The sequence below is a fragment of the Saccopteryx leptura genome, chromosome 3, assembly GCF_036850995.1.
Source record: "Saccopteryx leptura isolate mSacLep1 chromosome 3, mSacLep1_pri_phased_curated, whole genome shotgun sequence".
In the NCBI taxonomy this organism is placed as follows: domain Eukaryota; kingdom Metazoa; phylum Chordata; class Mammalia; order Chiroptera; family Emballonuridae; genus Saccopteryx; species Saccopteryx leptura.
Genome location: NC_089505.1, coordinates 298411372 through 298434021, shown reverse-complemented (window position 1 = coordinate 298434021; position 22650 = coordinate 298411372). Strand labels below are relative to the sequence as shown.

General features: G+C 36.4%; 1 protein-coding gene across 4 annotated transcripts in view; it reads left to right on the top strand.

Moving 5' to 3' along the window:
- Positions 1 to 22429, top strand: part of PKIA (cAMP-dependent protein kinase inhibitor alpha) — a 78271-nt gene extending 55842 nt beyond the window's left edge. For 2 of the 4 annotated variants that reach the window (XM_066378847.1, XM_066378846.1), the window contains 2 exons: positions 16776 to 16954; positions 18914 to 22429. In XM_066378847.1, the coding sequence (XP_066234944.1) occupies positions 16804 to 16954; positions 18914 to 18993 (231 nt within the window). In that variant the 5' untranslated portion in view covers positions 16776 to 16803 and the 3' untranslated portion in view covers positions 18994 to 22429. Of the gene's footprint in view, positions 1 to 11170; positions 11231 to 16775; positions 16955 to 18913 lie in introns of those variants that run through there. The other 2 variants (XM_066378849.1, XM_066378848.1) reach the window with 2 other exon arrangements.
- The last annotated feature ends 221 nt before the right edge of the window (positions 22430 to 22650 follow it).

Genomic DNA, 22650 nt, shown 5'->3' with positions numbered 1-22650 from the left:
ATCAAATATCTGTGAACTTGGTGACGTCCTCTGTAGTAAAATAAAAGGGAGACAGAGAAATGAAAATAATTTCCCAGAGAAATTTATAAATTCCTACATGAATTGAAATTTGAACAAATTGGCATGAAATTCATAAGAGAAACAAATCTATGAGAAATTCTCAGTCGGAGCTCAAAATGGTTGCACATGTTTGTCCTATAAGCAATCTAAGATCAAACAGCAGGGTGAAGACTCCACGCATGTCCAAACAGAAATACAAACTTTCAAATTACATCCCGTGCCAGGCCATATAACAACTGGATAGTCCAATAAGTAAATTAAGATAATTCTCATTTACATCAGTTTCTTAAATCAACACTTAGCAAAATGAAAATCTTATCTTCCACTCCGAGAAACCTGGGCAGTTATTGGTTAAAGCAAATGTGCTGTCCTACTGGCCTCCACCTGGTTATAAATAGCAGTCAGACTTGAGAACACCCCTGGACACTGACTGACTCTCTATATATAGCTTTTCTCTCTCTAAAGGCTTTTAGAAGAATGCTATCTTTTGTGGAAAACTTGGCCTTTAAAAGGGGCATAAAAACACTAAGCTCAGCGACTACCTAGATCTTGAAAAGATTTAAAATATTTTCCTTACTCTGGGAACCCACATTTTGGGGGCATGAAAACTGAAAGCCCAATGAAGTTAATTCTTTTTCCCAGCAACAAATGAAAAACAATGAATAATTCTGGCACTCAATCCTCTGTCTTCTGAATCCCTTGAACGTAGCATGTAATAGACTGCAGTACCTGCTGACTTCCATTGTCCACAGCACCACCTCCCCACGGTGCACATCCCTCTTACTTCTTTATGACGGGTGATAACATTATTTGCAAACTTTAGTTTTAATCAGAATTTTTAAAATTTGCTTTTTGTAACTCATTCTGAAATGCTTATCTCTATATTTAAAATATGTAGAGGCACTCTCCTTCCATCCTGAGATGCCTGTGCCTGCATTTATGATCTTTCACTGTGGCACTGTTGTATAATGATGAGCACAGAAATGCATTCTAGAAGAGACAGTGTTGGGGACAGCAAGGTGGGAAATAGAGTTGACATAAAGGAAGAAGGGGAGAGGGGAGAGGACACAAATTTGCTTTGTTTGAAAAAATTAATAGCAGCTTAGATAATGTTGGACTATACTTAATAGAATATAGCCTTCCTTAATTTAAATTCCAGGTTGATTTTTGTTGTTTGCGATGCCACAGACCAGGGAGTAAACAAAACAACATTTTTGTGTTCTTCCATTTCATATTGATTTCCTAAAGATTTCTTCAAGACTATTTTTAATAAATGAAAAAAAAACCTGTCTTTATTTTCCTTCCTTGCTTGAACTTTAGTAACTAAGTAAATTGCATTTCAACTTGATAGTTTTGATTAACCCTGTCTCACAATTTATAAAATACTGGGACACACACACATTTTGCTATCAAGTGCAACTGTCTTTGCAATCAATGAAATAAAATTCTCAATCAAAACATTATTATTATAACTTGGACAAAAATAAGATATGATAGCGGGACCAGCCATGGGTAAAAGCTACCCTGGGAGATTTATACATGCGTCAGGGCTGAGGACTCTCAGCTGAAGTGCTTAGATGCATGTGTAACTAGGCATGGCCCTAATTTCATGTCTGAAATCAGTTTTATTTATTATCAGGCAAATGCTTGTTCTGTGTGTTTTTACTCCTTGGTTGGGCTAAAGCAATGCCCAGAGTTGGCATGCATTGATGAAGTGGTATGCAAAAATTAGTCTAGATAACTGGAGTGCATGAGATCTTCTAATTAGCACTCAAATAAGTTTGGTTGATATGAATGTTATGAGAATTAGATAAAGACAATAATTCATAGTGCTGAAATAAAATCTTCTAGTCATGTTCATATAAGAGAAATCATAATTGGTATCACAAGGTAATGAATTCAGGAGCTCTGACTTGTTAAATATTTATTTGTTAAATAGAACCCTGCAATGTGCATAAAACCCTTTCCTGGAATTTGGAACGTGAACTAGAAAAACAAAAACTCTTCATACTCAAGTAGTTTTTACTGCAGCCAATGAAGAGTTTCTATTTGGAGATACTTTAATTTCTGAGTTCACTGTAACTTCTTTATCAGATAAGTTGTTTTTGTATTTTTTTAAAACTAGTGTACAGCACTTTAGTATCTGGAATGTTTCTGATAATAAAATACAGTCATAATGATAATTCCCAATACTGATAATAAAGTTGGTAGTAGATTATCTATATTGATAGTAAAGTGATTTTGATAATCTACCAAATGTCATGATGGTTTCCAGATAACTTGTCTCCTGGACCAAAATGTACTTAATTTTAGTCTCTCTCTCACTTGACAAAAATTTTTAAACGTTATTAATAGAGTAATTTTGCCACATCTTTTAATTCATATTTTAAGATACTTTGTTTAATGGATTATCTTATTTTAAAACAATGTATTAATATATCCATTATATATTATGTATTAATATGTATTTCTTAATGGCTGGATTAATACTTTCTTAATTACCTAATTTGTTTAATTCATATTGGTATAGTTCAGCATTGCCTTTTTTCTCCACCCTACTGACTTCAAATACTTGAGAAGTCTGAAAGTCCCATTTAAACTGAATGTATAGGAAATGCTTTAAATAATATATTATGATGGCAGAGAATCTATTAAACTTTGGGCTTAAGATTATTACATTAATAAAGAGATTAATCAACAACTCTAACACTCAGATATAAAATAATGTATTATGATGACAGAGAATCTATTAAACTTTGGGCTTAAGATTGTTACATTAATAAAGAGATTAATCAACAACACTAATACTCAGATATAAGGATGAAAAACATTAATTATAATACTGAGGGATGACATTTTCAATATAAAGGGAGATATTAAACACTATGTAAGAAACTAGTATCTGCAAAGCAGATAAATTGGCAATGATTATACATATATTTAAAATATGTTCAAATAGCAACTGCTTTTTCTTTCTGGCTGAAAAGGGGCATATTGGAGTGTTTATGCACTATTTCAGTTGGAATGGATATTTAGACACTATGCAGAAAACATTTGATTGCAGCAGAGCAGATGTTAGCATGTGTGGGAATGTGTATATTTGATTAAACGTATTTTCACTCATTCGAAAAGGAAATGAAGGCCATATTAACTTTCAGCGTGGCATTGTGATACGTTAGTGTGCCATTCGTAGACCTTTGCTGCTGTTGCTGTTCCTCTGACATTCACCAGAGTACCATCCTGTCATTCGCCCAGTTTAGAAATTAGGAGCAATCCCAGGATTCCCATCATGAGGTTCCCTACCTTCACGCTCTCTCAGTAAGTAGCCAAGCACTGGCTCTCCTGACCAGACCACTCTCTCCAGTGCACACCTGTGCCCTCACTCTCTGGCCGCAGCCTCCCACTGACATCGTGTTAGTCATTGTAAGGAGGGCCATCCTTAAACCTGCCTCAGTCCTAGGCAATGGCACTTTTGGAAGCTTCACACTACGTTTTATTAAATGTATTTAAAATGCACCCAAATCAAAATCCAATAAACTATCACTAACTATATGAAAACTGAGTGACATTGAAGTTATCAGATGTACCAATATTAGCGATAAAATATTATTTAAACAGGTCTTTATCTCAGTTTTGCAGATTTCTTTTTTCACATTTTAGAATTATTTTTCCAGGTGTCAAACAATTTTGTAACTCCTTCTGAAACTCACAGTCCCTGGCGAGGTTGCCTTCATTGCCACAGGCAGCCTAGCCACCAGGTGTCTGAAGGTGAGGACCATCACCTGGATGAATAGACCATATGTGGGAAGTGCAATGTAAAGCATCTGTATAACAAAGATAGAAATTAAGGAGGAGATGGTGGTGTCAGTTAATATTATGTGTATTAGATGGTAGCATTTAAAAGCCAGATTCTACAGGGATGTTAATAAAGTATCACCTTACAGAGTAATATCTCAAAAACAGCACGTGAGCTGCTAACTTATTTTGAGAGAAATATCAGTGGCCAACCATCAGCAGAAAATAAAGTTGAACAGGTTGCAAAACAAACATTGAAAATGGCAGCTGGTTTAGTAAGTGGTTCAATCAGCTCCCAGCATCGTGACTGTTTCTACACTTTTGTTACTTCACCTTTAAAACTGAGCTAATAAGAATACCTATTTGATAGAATTGTTGAGAAATTTATATTAGTCACAAAAGCTTCTTAGCATCATATCTGGCAAATATGTGATATTTTTGGTATTACTGATAAAGGTCTTTTGTGATTCTTATGGTCATTGTTACAACTTAGAACAAACCAAAAATAAAAATAAAAAAGTCTACTAAGCTTGATGTGACCTTTTATTCTAATTTTAAATATAGAAATGTTACTAATGAGTTACTTCGAGAAGAAATGTGTCAATGATCTAACATCCTTTGAAAAGGTAAACATTTATTTGAAGTAGAAAAAAATAGTCTTCATTTAATGAAAGGGTATACATTTTAACAGTGTCTTTCCTCACATGGAACCAGAAAATAATTTAAGACCAGGAAACACTGTGTTCTATAACAAAGAACAGTGCCAGCCCCAGGCTCTCAGTGCCTTTCCGATTTTGATGTGAATAATTGCGGGTCCCTGGCCTGACATCTGTCCTACCACTGACTGTGTAAGACACAGTTCAGTCGATTAACCTCTCTCTCTTCAGTCTCTCCATCTGTGATGTGCAAGTAGTATTACTTGTCACTCGCCAACATTCACTACTTCTTCAGCTAATTGACTCTCAGCAGGGATGCTGCAAAGAGTAGCTGATAAATGATTTATAAACCCTTTGAAATATTAAACTAATGATGTAAAAAAAAACCCTAAGAGAAGGACAGAACAAATCATTCCATCCATGTATTTGCTATTTTAGCCATATATGTTTTGTAAAAAACTAAAAAAAGGTAGCCCTCACTAAAGTGAAAATAGGATATATAACTAGGAATTCTAGAGTGTTTTCAGTTGCTGTAATTTTTTTTAAATATTCTGTTATAACTAAGAATATACAGAAGAAAACGTGTATTCATGGAAATGATTACAGGTCATCCCCTTAAATTAAAAGTCTTATGAGACAATAAAATGAACTGAGCAGGAATAAGGAAACATGATTTCTCAGGCTACTTTTACTATTGACAATGGTATAACCTTGTCAGATGTACTTGACTAATAAGGATATGGAGTACAATAATTAGAAACAGATCTATAAAATGCTTTTTGTAGATGTAAGAACAACATACAAAATCCTGTGCCAAACATTGTGGGGGGCTCAAAAATCAAAGAGCAAGATTTCAAAGAAAATAAACCATATCCTGTTAAATTAACATAAAATAATTAATGCATTGTATTGAATTAAATAAACATTGTAATAAAGTTATTATTATTATCAGGGTAAGTTGGAGAAGAACACATTTAGAAAAGTGAGTAGCTAGCCCACAATGGCAGTAGTCAAGAAAGAGATGATAAAGGTAATGGACAGAAAGAGAATGGAAGTGAGGAACAATAAAGCGACATTGAGTGGATAGAATTGATACAACAAGGCTGATGAAATGATTGAATGTGACAAATTAGTGAAAGGGAGTAACTGAAGACAGTTCTAAGATTTCTATTGTAGGCTCCTGAGAAAATAGTGGCAATATACATTACAACATGAAGAGTAAGAATAGTTTTGAGGGTGAAGGTAAAGATGGAGCAAAAAATCCATTTTGAACTTAATAAATTTGAGTATTCAGACAACATTGATGGTGGAATAGCCAACAGGCAGTAAAAATTCTCAAAACATCAGGCCCCAAATTTATAGATTTGAGAGTCACATATATACAGGTAGCATTCAAGGATATTGGGGTAAGTGTAATTGCCCAACAGAACATACAGAACAAAAAAAGTGAATAAAGATTCTTTAAGAGGCCAGTGGAGGAAAGAGCAAGAAGAACTATGAGAAGATGATGGGGGGAAGCAAAGGTACCATCTTTGTGGCAGCCGAGGGAGAAAGATATTTAAAGAAGAGAGGAATAACAATATAAAATGCCATGTACAATTTGATATAAATGATTATTGTGAAAAGCCTATTGAATTTTGTGATTAATCTGTAACAATCTTCCTTCAAGAAAACAGTAACAGTAGATTGATAGCTATGTAAGGCAAAAGAATTAAAAGTAAAGGAATATAGAGGAAGCAGGAAAAATTAGTATCCACTTCTATCCCTGTAAGTCTGAGAGTAAATGAAAATAAAACAGGTAAGTATATTAAAGACCATACAGAGCTAAAAAAAAAAAAAAAAAAGGACTTAGTACTTTATAACACAAAAGATGTAAGCAATTATATAGGCATTGGAGAAAGAAGTAAGGAAAACAAGAGACTGCAAAAGCACAAGGCAGAACTAAAGACCAATAATGGGAGAGAAGGTGGAACCCAGGATTCAAGTCAAAGCACTCTTTTTTTTTTTTTTTTTAAAGATGCTGCAACTAAGAGTTGAGCTTCTTTTTTTTTAAGACTTTATTTATTCATTTTAGAGAGGAGAGAAGGAGAAGAGAGAGAGAGAGAGAGAGAAGAGGGGAGGAGCAGGAAGCATCAACTCCCATATGTGCCTTGACCAAGTAATCCCAGGGTTTTGAATCGGCGACCTCAGCATTCCAGGTCGACGCTTTATCCACTGCGCCACCACAGGTCAGGCAAGGCAAAGCACTCTTGAACAAAGAGAAGGACAACTTTTGATGTGATGATGAAGGGAACTGATGAAATTCATATAGGATGACCTTAATCTTCTTCATAAATCAGTAAGCAAGATTTTCTATGAAGAGTAAGAAAATAAAATATAAATAAAACAGAAGAGGGTGAAAAGATTGAGAAGTACAGATTGGTAATTACAGAATATTCATAGGGATGTAAAGTACTGCATAAGGAATGTAGTCAATATTATGATAGCTATGTATGGGGCCAGGTATGTACGTAAAATACAGGGGAACCACTCTGTAAAGTATATGATTGTCTAACCACTGTGCTGTACCCCTGAAACTGATAAAGAATATGCTGAAAGTAAACTAATTGAAAATTAGAAAGAAAAAAAATACTGATGAAGCACAGAAAAATAAAGAAATTGCTATTGTTATCTATGACAAAAGAGGTCAGCTAGAAATGAGCAAAGAAATTTATGAGTAGCTTTACAGTCACTTGTTGCCTAAGTAGACAGTGAAAATACTTCCTCAAGGCAGACAGCTTGTGCTTCTGACCTCATAAAACATGTAGGCTTAGATTTCTCATTATCAGGATTTGAATCTTGGCTAAAGAAAGTTTCTGAGAAGCAATTAAGTAATGCTACAATTGATTAGGTTATGAAGTTACAAAACTATATGAAAATGTGCCCAGGTCAAAAGTTAATATATATAATTTTTATTACATAGTCACAATCATGGAAGAGGTGAAGAACTTTCCCCAACTAAGGAGATAGGATATTATCTCAAAGAGTATTAGTCAAAAACTTATTGTGAAAACCATTAAAAGACAGTCTACTGTTTTTCTCATATTAGGCAACTGTTATTCTAGCAATGTTTTTTTTTTTTATTTAAATTTACTTGTTCTTTATTTTTTTTATTTTATTTTATTTTTTTATAAATTTTTATTAATGTTAATGGGATGACATTAATAAATCAGGGTACATATATTCAAAGAAAACATGTCTAGGTTATCTTGTCATTAAATTATGTTGCATACCCCTCGCCCAGAGTCAGATTGTCCTCCGTCACCCTCTATCTAGTTTTCTCTGTGCCCCTCCCCCTCCCCCTAACTCTCTCCCTCCCTCCCTCCTGCATCCTCCCTCCCCCCACCCCTGGTAACCACCACACTCTTGTCCATGTCTCTTAGTCTCGTTTTTATGTTCCACCAATGTATTGAATCATGTAGTTCTTGTTTTTTTCTGATTTATGTTTTATGATAAAAAGGTCAATGACTTGGGTTTAGAATTTTTTAAGAGAATGATTTGGTTTGAGCTAGTTAATAGATGCTGGCATAACTCTGTGATACAACTCACTATGTGAGATCAACATTTTTAAGTGCAGTCTTGATAGGACATTATCCAAACTCTTCTGAAAGGTAATATGACCCATTGTACCAAACAGTACTCTAGAGCAGGCCATGATCTGGTATAGGAATCATAATTATTCCTTAACAGAGGATACTTCTGTGGAGATTTTCTAATTAACTTGTTACTATTAGTAAGGTTGCAGTTCTTGATTTTTTTCTGCAGCCCTCTGAGTTTTGAGAGTAAGAGGCTGTTTTTGGAAATAAGCTATAATGTTGTTTTTAAGATAGAATTAGACAAATAGATAACACTCAGCATGGAAATGTATCAGCTGATGCTTCCAGAATATTCTAGGAATTAATTATTTGCTTAAATTCTTTAGAAAAGGGCTTCCTTCTCTGATCTATAGTGTTTATCAGATTGTTTCTTTTTACTGTGTGCATCAATGGTTCTCAAAGTTGGTCCCCAGATTCCTGTATGTCCCCCAAGCCCTTTCATTCATTCCCTGAGACACTTTCAGTAGATTCAAAAGTTCAAAAATAATTTTTATAATACTCCTAATACCTTGTTTACTTGCCTGGTATTCACACCAATGGTACAAAAGCATGGTAGGGATATGCTGGCACCTCAACAGTGGTCATTTAATGGCACCAGATGGTATTAGTAACTCTGGTATTCTTCACCACCCCAGACTCACAGTTAACATTTTTTATTACTATTATTTTTTTAATTAATTTTTTTTTATTTTTTTCACAGAGACAGAGAGAGAGTCAGAGTGAGGGATAGACAGGGACAGACAGACAGGAATGGAGAGATGAGAAGCATCAATCATTAGTTTTTCGTTGCGCATTGCGATACCTTAGTTGTTCATTGATTGCTTTCTCTTATGTACCTTGACCGTGGGCCTTCAGCAGACCGAATAACCCCTTGCTCGAGCCAGCGACCTTGGGTCCAAGCTGGCAAGCTTTTTGCTCAAGCCAGATGAGCCCGTGCTCAAACTGGCAACCTCGGGGTCTTGAACCTGGGTCTTCCGCATCCCAGTCTGATGCTCTATCCACTGTGCCACCGCCTGGTCAGGCTATTTTTTTTTTTTGACGGGGGGCCATCCTATTTATTGGTGTCTCACCAAGACAGGCAAACCACAAAAGAAGACAAGGGAAAAGCAGAAAGCCAGCTCTTCCCATGAAGGGCAAGGAATCAGGGAAGCCCCTGCAATTGTGATAGCAGGAACTCTATTACTATTATTAAGTGAGACAGGGAGGCAGAGAGATAGACTCCTGCATGTACCCTGACAAGGATCCACCTGGCAAGCCCCCTACCAGACGATGCTCTGCCCACCTGGGGCCACTGCTTCGTTGCTCAGCATCCAAGCTATTTTAGCACCTAAGGTGGAGGCCATGGAGCCATCCTCAGCACCTGGGGCCAACTTGCTCAAACCATTCAAGCCATGGCTGAGGGAGGAAAAGGGGGAGGAAGAGTGGAGAAGCAGATGGTCACTTCTTCTGTATGCCCTGACTGGAAATCAAACCCAAGATTTCCATACATCAGCTGACGCTCTACCGCTGAGCCAACAGCCAGAGCCACAGTCAACATATTTTAATTCAAGATTTACCTAAAATGTACTTGATGAAGCACTAAAAACAAAAATTATTATTTTGTAAAATCTCAGCCATTGGGTACAGGGTTGTTGTTTTTTTTTATATTCAGTGTGATGAAATGGGAAGTCATGAGGCCCCTGTGTCAGGTACCAAAGTGCACAGTTGTCACGAGGAAAGCACTTGGGATGGCTTGGGCTGACGCAGCACGAGCAGCCTTTTTCATGAATCACCATTTTTACTTGAAAGAACAACTGAAAGGCAAACCACAGTTTCCCAAACTTGGAATCTTGGCAAATTTTCTTTAAAATGAACAAAATGAACTTGTCAATTCAAGGAATGCAAAATCCAGCCATATCTGTTGCCAAGGATAAAATCTGAGCCTCCAAATAAAAATCACAACTTTCATAACTTATTATCTGTTCATGTGAACTTGTAAAGACTGTTCTATTGAGGTAGGTGGCTATACTAACAAATATGATGTTGTGTAATGAAATATGATAGAATTTGGACATTGCATATCACCCCAGGAAACCAATATTTACTAAATGACCAATGCCTGATACTCAAAAAAAAAAAATCCACATGGGCTAAAGATTCATTTAAAGTGCTAGGTGGGCAAAAGATTTTAATAAAACAGAATTTGTAAAGCATATTAATATGATTTTAGATTCAACATAGCAAAAAATTTTTTTAAATCCACACTTAGCCCAAAACACTATAGAAATTCTCCTCCCTTTTCCAACTAAAATATCTGTGTAAAGCCAGATTTCCTTCATATACTTCAACTAAAACAACATATTGAGACAGATGGCTTGTGGAAGCAGATATGAGAAACCAGATGTCTTTTATTAAGCCAGACATTTGCAAATGTAAGCCAGAGAATTGCAAAATGTAACACAATGCCACCCTTGTCACTTTTTTTGTTTGTCTGTTTTGCAAAATATATTTCATCTCATTAAAAACATTTATGGAAGCATTTAATGGTTGTTATCTATATTTTAAGCTATTAATGAATATTTTTTAGTTTAAATTTCTCATATGTTAAATATTGGAAGATATAACCACATAAAAAAAAAAGCTCACTGTCATTTTTAATAGTTTTTGAAAAAGTAATGAAAATCTAAAACCAAAATACTTCAGGAACACTAATGCAGCCCAAACTCTAAGTGTGTAGTAATTTACTCTAGGGCTTTTAACACTTCCCATGATTTCATAAAGTAACAGTTAAGAAATTATAGAATTGTTTTTGTAATAATGGGGACAGGAAGAATTTCCCTTCTCTATTAAGAAGCGTAATCCATGTCATTCATATTAGAAAGAAGTCTTCAGCATGCTGGTGGCATTCCCTCCATTCTTTCTTCCAGGCCTGTGAGTCTCATTTCATGTGTCCCCATTTACAGGAGTAAAATTAGCATGTTATCCAGTCACCATTTGGCTCATGACTCAATGTCACTATAAAAATCATTTTAGCAGATTCATAGGCCCAACTTCTAGGATACATCGATGTGGAACGCTCCAGTTTACTTAATATAGGAGACGTGAGTATGTGCTTTTTCTAACCTCTTGCAATCTATAGAAATCTCTAAATTCTACTAGAGCAAAATCTTATGGTTTATTTTCTCAAATAATTTATGTATATGGTATTTTAAAAGATAAAGACAAGGAAAAGACCAGCACAAATCATGAACTTCAGTTTAAGAAAGCCGTTATACAAAGGAAGACTCTTTAGAATTCCAATATACAGGTTCTTTTCTCAAAGGGTAAGTAAGAAAGGGTAGCATTTTTGAGAAGGGGGAAAGTGAAAGAGCAAGCTTATTTCTCAGTCATGAATTTTGATTGCATTTTTATATATCAATAATTTGAGATTTATGATTTAAAATTTAATCTACCTTTAAATAATTCAGTACTTAAATAATAAAGTGTCTTTCCTCCTCTCTAATCAAACTTTGAATACTAGTATTAACTGTCTCTTTTGTAAAACTGGATACAAAAAAAATAACAGCCCATGTTATTTTGTTTATATTGAATACTACCATTTTGTCATGTCTAGAAAATTCTAATTATAGCAACATAAACAGGGAAACTCTAGTGAAGAATTAAAGCCCACTTTTAGTAAATTTTCCATATTTTATTCTGATTCATTTATTTTTATAAAACCAGATTGTATGCTAATTACCACTCTATTAAACCTCTACCAGCTGCTGGCATTTATTAGAGTTTTTGTGACTTTTGTCATTTTTTGGTGAATATCTGTCAGAAAACATCTGTTTGGAACAGATTCACCAGAATTTCTAAGCAAAACTCCAAGTCATTAGACAGTGGTGTGATTTAAGAGCTATGTTTATATGTTTAACTGGAAGAAAAAAAAAACATAGCTGCCATGTGTGTAAAAACAACTATTTTTGAACATAATATTGGCATTCACTAGAACTATAATCATGGAGAGAGAAAAAAATATAGAGAGTTCACAGCATCTATATTTATGTTTTAAAAATGTAATTGTATCCTTCATTCACATATTTCTATATGTGCTATTTGTCACTTATTGTTCTTTTTACTAAAAAAAAATAACTATTGCCTGAAGAAAAGAAATGTAATAAAAAATGAAATACTACTTCTACAATAATAACTTTTATTATAATAATTATTATAATAGCTATCATAACTGATTGCCCATGAAGACCCTTTAAGGTACTTACGTTCCCTTAAAGGTTTAAAATGGGGTGCACATCTGTCTAGCAAATATATTCCATAAATGCTTAAAGGAAGAAGATGTTTTCTCACGATCACCATGATTATCTTTTACTCTATCCAATTGAGTAATTAAAGTTAAAGAAGCAAAAGTGGATTCTTTCTGGATAGCAATAATCCTGGTAAGGGCTTTTCCTATCTTTCACAAGATATAGACATAAGTAACATTAAATAAAAACCAATATGGGCTGGGTAAGTGATTAGACATGGATATCGAGTGAAAGAAATGAGTAAAATTATGCTCCAGCATAATGTGTTCCTGAGGCCAGCTTTCTCCACTTGTGTGTTTTGTTTTTTGAATTTGAAATACTTGTGAAAAAACAAATAGAAATACCTAGTTAGCAGCAGTTGCCTCACGTGTGAGAAGTTTGGTTGGGAGCACAGTCTGAACAGGAGAGGCACGCTGCTGCAATAGCCATGGTGAAGAGTTAGAGCCTTGGGATTAAATGAGTTATTTAAGTCAGGAAATAAAGAAGGTCAAGGATTGGTCCTTAATTCCTACAAAATGTGCCCCTACATCAACAGGTAACCCTAGGAAGAGTTTCTGTGAAGAACACAAAAGTCAAATAGGATGGACCCAGGATAGTAAGATATCATGGAAGCTAAGAAAGCTAGGTTTTCTGTTTGTTTGTGTTTGTTTGTTTATTTGTTTGTTTTTATCAACAGCTCACCACCATGTGCCTAACATCATGCTAGCCTCTTCAGATACATTGTCCAAATAAATTATCAAAGCCACCTTGACTACTAAGTGTATTTACCACTATTTATAGATGATGAGCCGCATACAAAGAGATTATACATAACATGACAAGTCAATGGAAAGTCTACATTCAAATACAGATAGGTCTGGTTCCTATAAAAATAAACATGCCTCTATACCTTGCCATAGGTGCTAGGGGAGCATTTCAAGGAGAATAGAGCTAGTGGTGTCATGAATTGTAGAGAGCTCACACAGGATGGGCACTCATAAGAAACTTTAACATGAAGCTGTTACTTAATGTATAAATAAGGAATCTTATAATTCAGGGGTTGGGAATCTTTTTGGCTGAGAGAGCCATGAACACCACATATTTTAAAATGTAATTCTATGAGAGCCATACAACAACTGTGTACCTTATGCATTATCCAATAAAAATTTGGTGTTGTCGCGGAGGACAGCTGTGATTGGCTCCAGCCACCCGCAACCATGAACATGAGCAGTAGGAAATGAATGGATTGTGATACATGAGAATGTTTTATACTTTTAAGGTTATAATTTTTTTATTAAAGATTTGTCTGCGAGCCAGATGAAGACATCAAAAGAACCACATCTGGCTCGCAAGCCATAGGTTCTCAACCCCTGTTATAATGTATAAGTAAGAATTTATAAGGAAGTAGTTACCACAAAATATACTGTATAAAAGCCAATGAAATACAAAAATTCTAAAGATTTTTTTCAAATGAAGTGAAAATCAGAATAGTTGAAACCTTCTGAGAAGTTTAAAGAAGGAAAGGGATCAGTCAGTGCAAAAGTGAGTGCAGGTTAAGGAAAGGGTATTTGTTTAAATGGTTAGTTCAATTTTTTTAGTAAAAGAAGACTTGAACATGCTTATAAACTGAAGGGAGCAATCCAGAGGAGAAAAAAAGACTCAGATTACTGAGGAAACAAAATATTGGACAAAGTAAGGTCCTACAGGGACTAGCAGGAAATAGAATCAGCAGCATGCTTCCCGAAGAAAGAGGAGTTCATCCAGAAAAGAAAGAATAGTGATTTACAGAGAAATGTGTAGGAGAGAAGAAGAGGACTTGCCACAGATGTCCATATCTTCTCAGAAAAGGAAGATTTAAGTCATCTCTTACGGCAGGTAGTGTCTTGCTGTGCAGACAGAGAAGGGTTTGGAATCCTTCCCACAGAGAAAAAGCATAAGGAAGAGTCAACTAGAGGTGAACAAAAGAATTTCCCAACAACTCAGAGTGTATACTAATAATAGTGTCAAAAATGTCTAGTTGAGCCAATTGGCACAATTTTGTAGCTTTTTCTGGTAACACTAGCCATCCAGTAATGAGATCAGAGAAAGTGCACTGTGCTCTGTTCCCAGGTGAGGCTTAGGGAGGTCGAGGTCACAGTAGATCAGGGGGACTTCCTGATGCTAATTAGAAGCTACATGAAATGGTGGGCTGTTTATCCACACTGGACCTAGAAGAAACTAAAATAAAAATGGATAAAAGAATTAAAGATAGGACCAGATTCATTAAGAGTAAGAGGAAAAGAAAAAGAACAGATGGTTATGGCCACAGAAGGGTATTTCCAAGTTCACAATTTTAGAAATGAGATTGTTTTGAATGATTGTTGCTATTACACCTTCATGTGAAGTGCCATTCAGGGTCATGTCATCCAGCTGTCCCACTTTACTTGTTAGAAAATGGAAGACCAGGAGGTCAAGTGATTTTCCAAAAGACACCCCATGACTCAGTGGCAAAACGAGGACGAAACCAAGAATCTTCGGAGAAGCACCTTGAAATTTAAATAAAATTATAATAATCATTAAATCATATTTCCATAAAAAAAAAGAATGGTAGCAATAGGCAAAGGAATAGAAACTGATGTTATCTATGTACTGTAATGGTAGAGCATACAGTATACACACATTACCTGTTTCATACCTAGTGCTATACTATTCCTCCCTCTTGCCTATTTCAGCTTCCTCTTACAAAACAGAGAATAGAAACCATTTTCTGCAGGTTGAATCAGCAGCTTCCTCAATATACACTGGGAGAAAAACTCAGCCTAGGCAGTGTGCTCCCAGCCGCCATACTCAAGCACACTGTTACTGGCATCGAGTTATTTAAGTGCCCTGATGATGAATGGGTTCTATTATTTTAGCTTCCTCCATACTTCTTATGTTCTAAAAAGATTCCTTGCTCTTGATTAGTGATATACAAACTTTTAATCTTAAACTATAGTAACATGTAACTAGAATGCTTAAAAATAGGAGGAAAATTGTATTATTTTAAAGCTCTGTTTAGCCAGTTCAAAACCCTGCACTTGTCTGGTCAAGGCACATATGGGAGTTGTTACTTCTAGCTCCCCCTCCTCCTATAAAAAATAAATAAAAAAAAAAATAAAAAAAAAAATAAAAATAAAGCTCTGTTTAAACAAATTAACCCAACAGAAATGAATTATTCCACTTGGTATCCATCCACTTTTGACTTCCAGGGAAGGGTATAAATTTAAACATAGAAACAGAAAATAAAGATTTGCATTTGGCCTGACCTGTGGTGGCGCAGTGGATAAAGCATTAACCTGGAAATGCTGAGGTCGCCGGTTTGAAATCCTGGGCTTGCCTGGTCAAGGCACATATGGGAGTTGATGCTTCCAGCTCCTCCCCCCTTCTCTCTCTCTGTCTTTCTCTCTTCTCTCTCCCTCTCTGTCTCTCTCTCTCCCTCTCTCTCTCTCTCCTCTCTAAAAATGAATAATAAAAAAAATTTTTTTTTAAAGTTTAAAGATTTGCATTTGATGTTCTTTTTGTTAATACATATGTCTCATATTTTACCTTGAAAATATTTTTCTTCCTTCTGTCTTTAATTAAGGATGTGTGTCACCAAGTTTGCTTGGGAAAATACACTTTGACTCCTTTGTAAACTGAAATTTTATTTCAAAGATTCAATCAAGAATGACTGTTATTCCTCTCAAGCAATGGCTTACCACTGGGGCCACATGGAGCTCCCCTCCTGGACTGGGAGCAGTATTTAACAACCCTGACATTGTTTAGAACTGCTGGTGCATGATGATGATAAAAACAAACTCAATTTGGTCAGTTTCATTACTGTTCTCAGACTTCCTGCAGACAAAACACTTGCTTACTTCCTACTTCTAGGATAGACCAAGCCCCGACCTCAGTATGCAACTGAGCTCACATTCTCTCTGGAGTCGAAAACTGAATGTATCAGTGTTAGAGAAGGAAAATGTATGATCTAAACTACGTAACCACAGACTATGGCTTGCAGACCTGATCTGGCCCTCTGCCTATTTTTGTAAACACAGTTTGCTTATTATATTTGTTTGATATATTATCTTTGACTGCTTTTGCACTACAACCACAGAGTTGGGTAGTTGAAAGAGAGACTCATATGTTCCTCAAGGCCTACAGTATTTACTGTCAGGCCCTTTACATAAAACATTCCTTGACCCTTAATCCAAAATCAAAGTGTTGCTTGCTCTGTGGACATGTCAGCAAGACAATTAATTCACATTTGTATTGTAAGTCAATACTTTAAAAAGTGTCTTAGTTAATTTTTTACCATTGACCAACATTATATTTACCTGTTAATTTTTGTTTTGTTGTTTTGCTTTCAGTCCCTGCTATGTGGATATTTTGTTAGCAATGACTGATGTGGAAACTACATATGCAGATTTTATTGCTTCAGGAAGAACAGGTAGAAGAAATGCAATACATGATATCCTGGTTTCTTCTGCAAGTGGCAACAGCAATGAATTAGCCTTGAAATTAGCAGGTCTTGATATCAACAAGACAGGTGAGTTGTTTGACACACATCTGTCCATGAGCAGAGAACAATGTGCAGCATTTCACTAAGTAGAATTAAGGCACAGCAAACCATCTTTGCAAGTAGCCTATAGAGTTATCAATGGTCCGAGGCAGAATAAAAGTCAAGGACTAACCTCGTAATCACTCCCACTCCATTTTCAGTGACTTCTACTTACAGGGTTTCCCACTCAAACCCTGTACAATAATGACAACTATAGAATAACAGACAAAATATTTATACCACTAGATGAGGACTGTGAAGGACTTCCTTCATAATTCCTGAGTGTTTCAGATTCTTTATAAGTTTATATGCAACAATATTGCTATCCCATGTTTACCTTGACTTGTTAACAATCACCTAGTTAGCCACAGCTCTGTTCGTAGTATTATGCTGAACCCTGAGAAGTACCCCCAAGAAAGTCCCTAGAAGAGTCACCTACAAAGTCCCAAGAACCATGGAATTCAAATTTTTCTTCTTGTATTTATGCAGCAGTTTCATAAAGAGGGATATATATATCCCACCTAGGTGGGATATAAAACTGAGACTCATGAATATAGAGATAAGTGAAATGATCACCCGGGCAAGGGCATAAAGAGGGACAAATATATGGTAATGTAAAATGCTTTTACTTTGTCTGATAGGCACACAATGCAATCAACTGTTAAAACGCTATGGAGATGTCCCCTGAAACCTATGTACTCTTAATTAATCAATGTCACCCCATTAAATTCAATTTCCAAAGAAAAATAAGTTTTTAAAAAGTATTATACTCTCTTGCATCTGCCCTAATCCGACTTCATTCATTTGGTTAATGAGAGTTTCTCCTACTTGTCAAGTTCTTGTTGCATGCTGATCTACACATCTTAGTTTCAGGACGTCTGCAAAATTTGGAATCTTAATTATTGCTCTAATAATGAAAGTAGTGCAAGAAAATGACATATAATTTTTTTAATGCAGAAGAACTACTTTTAATTTCCCTAAAGTATGGTATATGGTGAGATGGTCTGTATGTACCTGTTAAGAGTAAAGGAGAAATTGCTTTTCAACATTTCCATCTAAAGAATGGACCAGCCTACTTACCTCTAACCATTTGAATTATGGTGACAAACTCTTAACACACATTGTTATATTTACATGATTGCAACAGCTTCAAATATTTTGTCCACGAAGCCATATTGGTTGCTTAGCAATGAACTGACATCAGCAAATATGTGAATCTGTGAATCAGCGATTGCCTACAGTGGCACTCAGGTGACGTATCCTCATCTGAACAGAAAGCGCTGTTTATTGTCAGTGTTTGCCAAGTCACCAGCTGAAAATGCTCCTCAAGGTGCAGTTAGGAGGGTGGTGTTATTGGAGTTAGGTGTATGGTCTTAAAGGGCAGGCCAGAAACCATCACTATGTGACAAGGGCCTGATAGCTGGCACAACAGCCTTTCTTCTTCCACTGTTGCTTTCAATTTAAACTAACTAACCTTATGAGGAATCAGCTAGGTTACATGCTAGCAATCATGTAAAATGCCTTTCTTTTTAACTCCTAAAACAAGAAAGTCAGGAATCAAAAGGGAAACATGCTCCCCACCTTCGATTTCGGCCTAAAGACACCTGAGACTCCTTCAACCTGTCCACCTTTTAAGAATGGGTGCCATGACCCGGGCAGGAGATTTCCCAGTTACTTATCAAAAGCACCAATGATTGTGAAACACTGTGAAAATTCGGTCATAGTTATTTTGTGTTTAAGCCATGCTGTCCCAAGTTCACAGAACCAGAATTAGCTAGCCCACTTAAGCTATTTTCTTGATGGGTAATTAACAAGAAAATACACTTCCTCCGTGAGGATTTCAGGCTTCTGGCATAGTTCTCAAATTTCCAATGGGTATATCCAGAGTGGGTACACGGAAGCATGGTTCTTATTTTGCTTTCTCCTTCTGTCCGTTGTCTCTTACAGAAGGCGAAGAGGATGCACAGCGAACCTCGACAGAACAGAGCGGGGAGGCTGAGGGGGAAGCGGCCAAGTCTGAGAGCTAATGCCCCGCTCTGAATTTTCTTGACCTGACGATGCCTCCGATCTCCAGGCCCGGCTGGAATGCATTTGTGTCCAGGAGTGACCAGGGGAGGAGGAAAATGGCTGTGCTGCACGGCAGGAGCCTGCTCGCTGTCACGTTAAAGATGGGGGCAGAGGCTCTGGCCGCACGCAGACTTTTCTCGACCTCTGTCATTAGCAATGGCTGAAGTCATGTGGCTTGTGTCTGGACGTCATTTTGTATGGATCCTTGCACTTGACCACATGACGCAATGCTTGTAGACGGTAGCAGCAACGTGATGATTCTCCCTGTAGCATCTGGCCCTTCACAATGTCAGAGGATTTAATTGTGTCTAAGTGCAAAGGGTTGGTTGAACCCCAGAGTTTAAGTATCTCTGGTGAAAGTATTCACCCACTAAGAGAACCATCCAGAAAGCACTGTTTTTAGCATCATGTGTCCATGTGTTCCTGCTGCGTTCTTCACACAATTTTTGTATATTGTACAATATATAGATGCTCGGCACTGCCCCCTTTGATTGCTCATGAAAAACAAAAATAATGTATGTTACTGTGAATTTTTATACCACTCATTTTTAAAAGGGCTTTCTTTTTTTTTCTTTTCTTCTCCATAGTGTAGTGGTGTACACAGGATAGAACACACTTTTTAAACTTAATCTCTCCCCTTGATACACTGCTGATGAGCTGATGGGAGTCGGGTTCATCAAGACTCCTTTCCTTTTATGATGCAGGCATTTGGAAATATCCATTAATGTGAATATTGCCTGACTTCAGTTTGTTTGGTGTCTGCACAGACCTAGAATTCAATCTGCAAATGTTGTTTTATTCCCAAGGGGAGAATTATCCCCAACTCATATTTTTTAGATTTAATTATGAGGCTTTTGGAGAATTAGGAGGGTAGGAAAGAGAAGACAGGAGAATACTAAAAACTGGAAATGTTCTGTTCTTCTTATGGAATCAAATCTCTCACAATGCTGTATGCTACTGTTTAAATTTGGAAGTAAGTTTATCTCCAGGGGAGTGGAAAAGATGGAGAAAGCAATCTTCTTGCAATCACGTGGACACCAATCACAGAAGTAAAGCCCTCATGTTGTGATTTTCTTCTCTTTTTTTTCCAGCCCTATCAGCTCCAAAGGTTATTATGCACTTTTTAATGTTTGTAAACTTTTACTAATAATTAGTGTGAACTGCACTCTGATATATGATAATAATCATCATCATTAGAAACTAACAAAATCCTCATGAGTACTGTTGATGGCCTCAGCTGTGTTTTGACATCGTGGTTCTTATTTGGAAAGTTTCTGTGAGCTGTGTAATTCCTCTGGTCAGTATTATGAACTCATTTATCAGTGGTAATAAATAAGGAACCAGTAATATACCATTGGCTCATGAATTACGGGACACCAGGGAGATGCTTTACAGTACAGAGCCCACTTAACTGTCCTCGAGGTCTTAGTGTAGGCCCACGGGAAGCAGGCTAAGCAGCATGTCAGCAGGTAACTGTATAGACATACCAAGACCTCTTCCCTCCTTTGTACATGCAAATAGATAAGTCTGCCCTCATCTCGCATGATAACTACAGTACTTTTCATGTGAGAGGGATAAGGGCATGGATATCACTTGGTCTTCAATCATATATTACTAGGGGAAAAAAATGTTAATAGTGTGAGTCAATCAGAAAATAGAAAAAAGAAAAATTAACTTTTAGAATACTTCTTTCTATCTAAACTGTTAGCATCCAAATGGTCCACTTAAAATTCAAACACATCTACCTGTTAATTGATTTTCAATTGGGAAAAGAAGTTGCTGTGGCAACTTTAGACAATCCCTGGAAGTCCATTAAAAACATCCCACCCCTAAAATCATGTTGTCAATATCTTCACTATCCTCATAGCTTTCTTGTGACTCTAGGTTAAGTTCTCTTCACCCTTGAAGTTGTGGAATTCCACACTGGTTTCGTGTGGTTTTGTAAAGTTTAGGACCAATGCTGAGTATACGTGGAGGGTTGATATCTCTATGTGTTATACTATAATTGATGCATGTGGTGTCATGCTTTCCTATGAATATATAATAGTGCTAAACTGCAAAGTCATATGGAGTTTTTGAATTATTTTCACCTCTTACTGCTACTCTGTCTGCTGTATTCAAACCCAGAGACATTCCCAAACTAAAAGATAAAAATCTACCTTCCAAAACATCTACTTTGCAAATGTTGCTCAGCAAAAATTCATAGTATCTTCCAAATTCTACTGTAATACCTTTTACTTGCAGGTCAATAATATACAAGGAACTGAATTTTTAAGGAGAAAGAGAGTAGAAAGCTAAGGCATTGCTTTGAGAATACACATCGAATGCCCATTAACTAACCCAACATGTTAATTACTCGGCATATAGTTTCCCATTTAATCCTCAAATAATTCAATTAAAGATATAATGCTATCCCATTTCACAGGCTAGAAGAGTAAGACTGAATAAGGTATAATGCTTCCAAGCTTAAAAAATTAATAAATGACAAAATTAGGTTTGAACCTATCTTGTCTGTCTCCAAGGAGCTTTCTACAGCACAGGCCATAAAACTAAAATCAACAGCAGAGAATGTTCTCTGGAAGGGAACATTTAGTGATGGGCGGGTTCAGCCTCCATATTTTAGAAAAGGAAATTGACTCCTGGGAGGAGGTATGTCTTTCTCAAGGTTGCCTATGTGAGTAATGACACAGATGTGTCTAAATCATAGAAAGTGTACTCATTTAAAAAAGAAATTCAATTAGCATTTTTTGTGTGTGTGTTAAACTTCCTAAAAGTTCTTTTCCTAGCATGTAGTCTATAAATTTAGCATGGTTCAGGGTTTTGTTGTTTTTTTTAAATGTCCCATGCTACCCATTTTAATTAGAAATAAGACAGTTTCAGTTTTTTGACTCATTTGAAACAAGTGTGAACTTATCAAATTTACCTTTTATCGACTGCAAGCCTCCTATGCCACCATATTGCTATCGCAAATTCATCGAAAAATTTTTTTCCCAATAGGTAGCAGGCAGTCTTCAATTTTAGGCGGTGCCCTGAGAGCTGTGCACTGCAGTGCCCAACCCTGGAGTCTTACTAATCAGACCCAGTGGAAGTGCACCAGTTTAGAAGATGAATGATAATTGCCGTTTCTCTTCCAAGAAGCAATTAAGGGTAGAGCCATGGAACCGCCTGCAGGAAGCAATGCTCTGTGCAGCCTGTAGTGATAGGGAGAACATGTATCATCACTGCGTGGAAACAGGAGGGGATCTATGATTTATGGTATCTCAACAGGCCTCACTTGTTCCGGAATTAAAAGAGTGGCAGTGTCTGAAGTCATTTGTGAGCTTGTATGACTATTGTATTTAGTGATGTTGCATGCTCACATAATTGATATTAAAAGTAATACATTTTTTTCTGAAATGCACACAGTCTATTAAGAGTATTTCTTGAACACACGCTACATACTTGATGCTTGAGAAAGTGCCGTGGGTGATAAAGGAAAAAAGCAAGGCCTCGCCATCCCATGGTGGACAAACCCAGCACTCCAGCCTCACCTTTTCCTGGCCTGTACTTTCATTATTTCCTCCTCCATTCCACCATGGCAGTCCATGTCCTGGACTTTATCATCTCCCAGTCCAGCT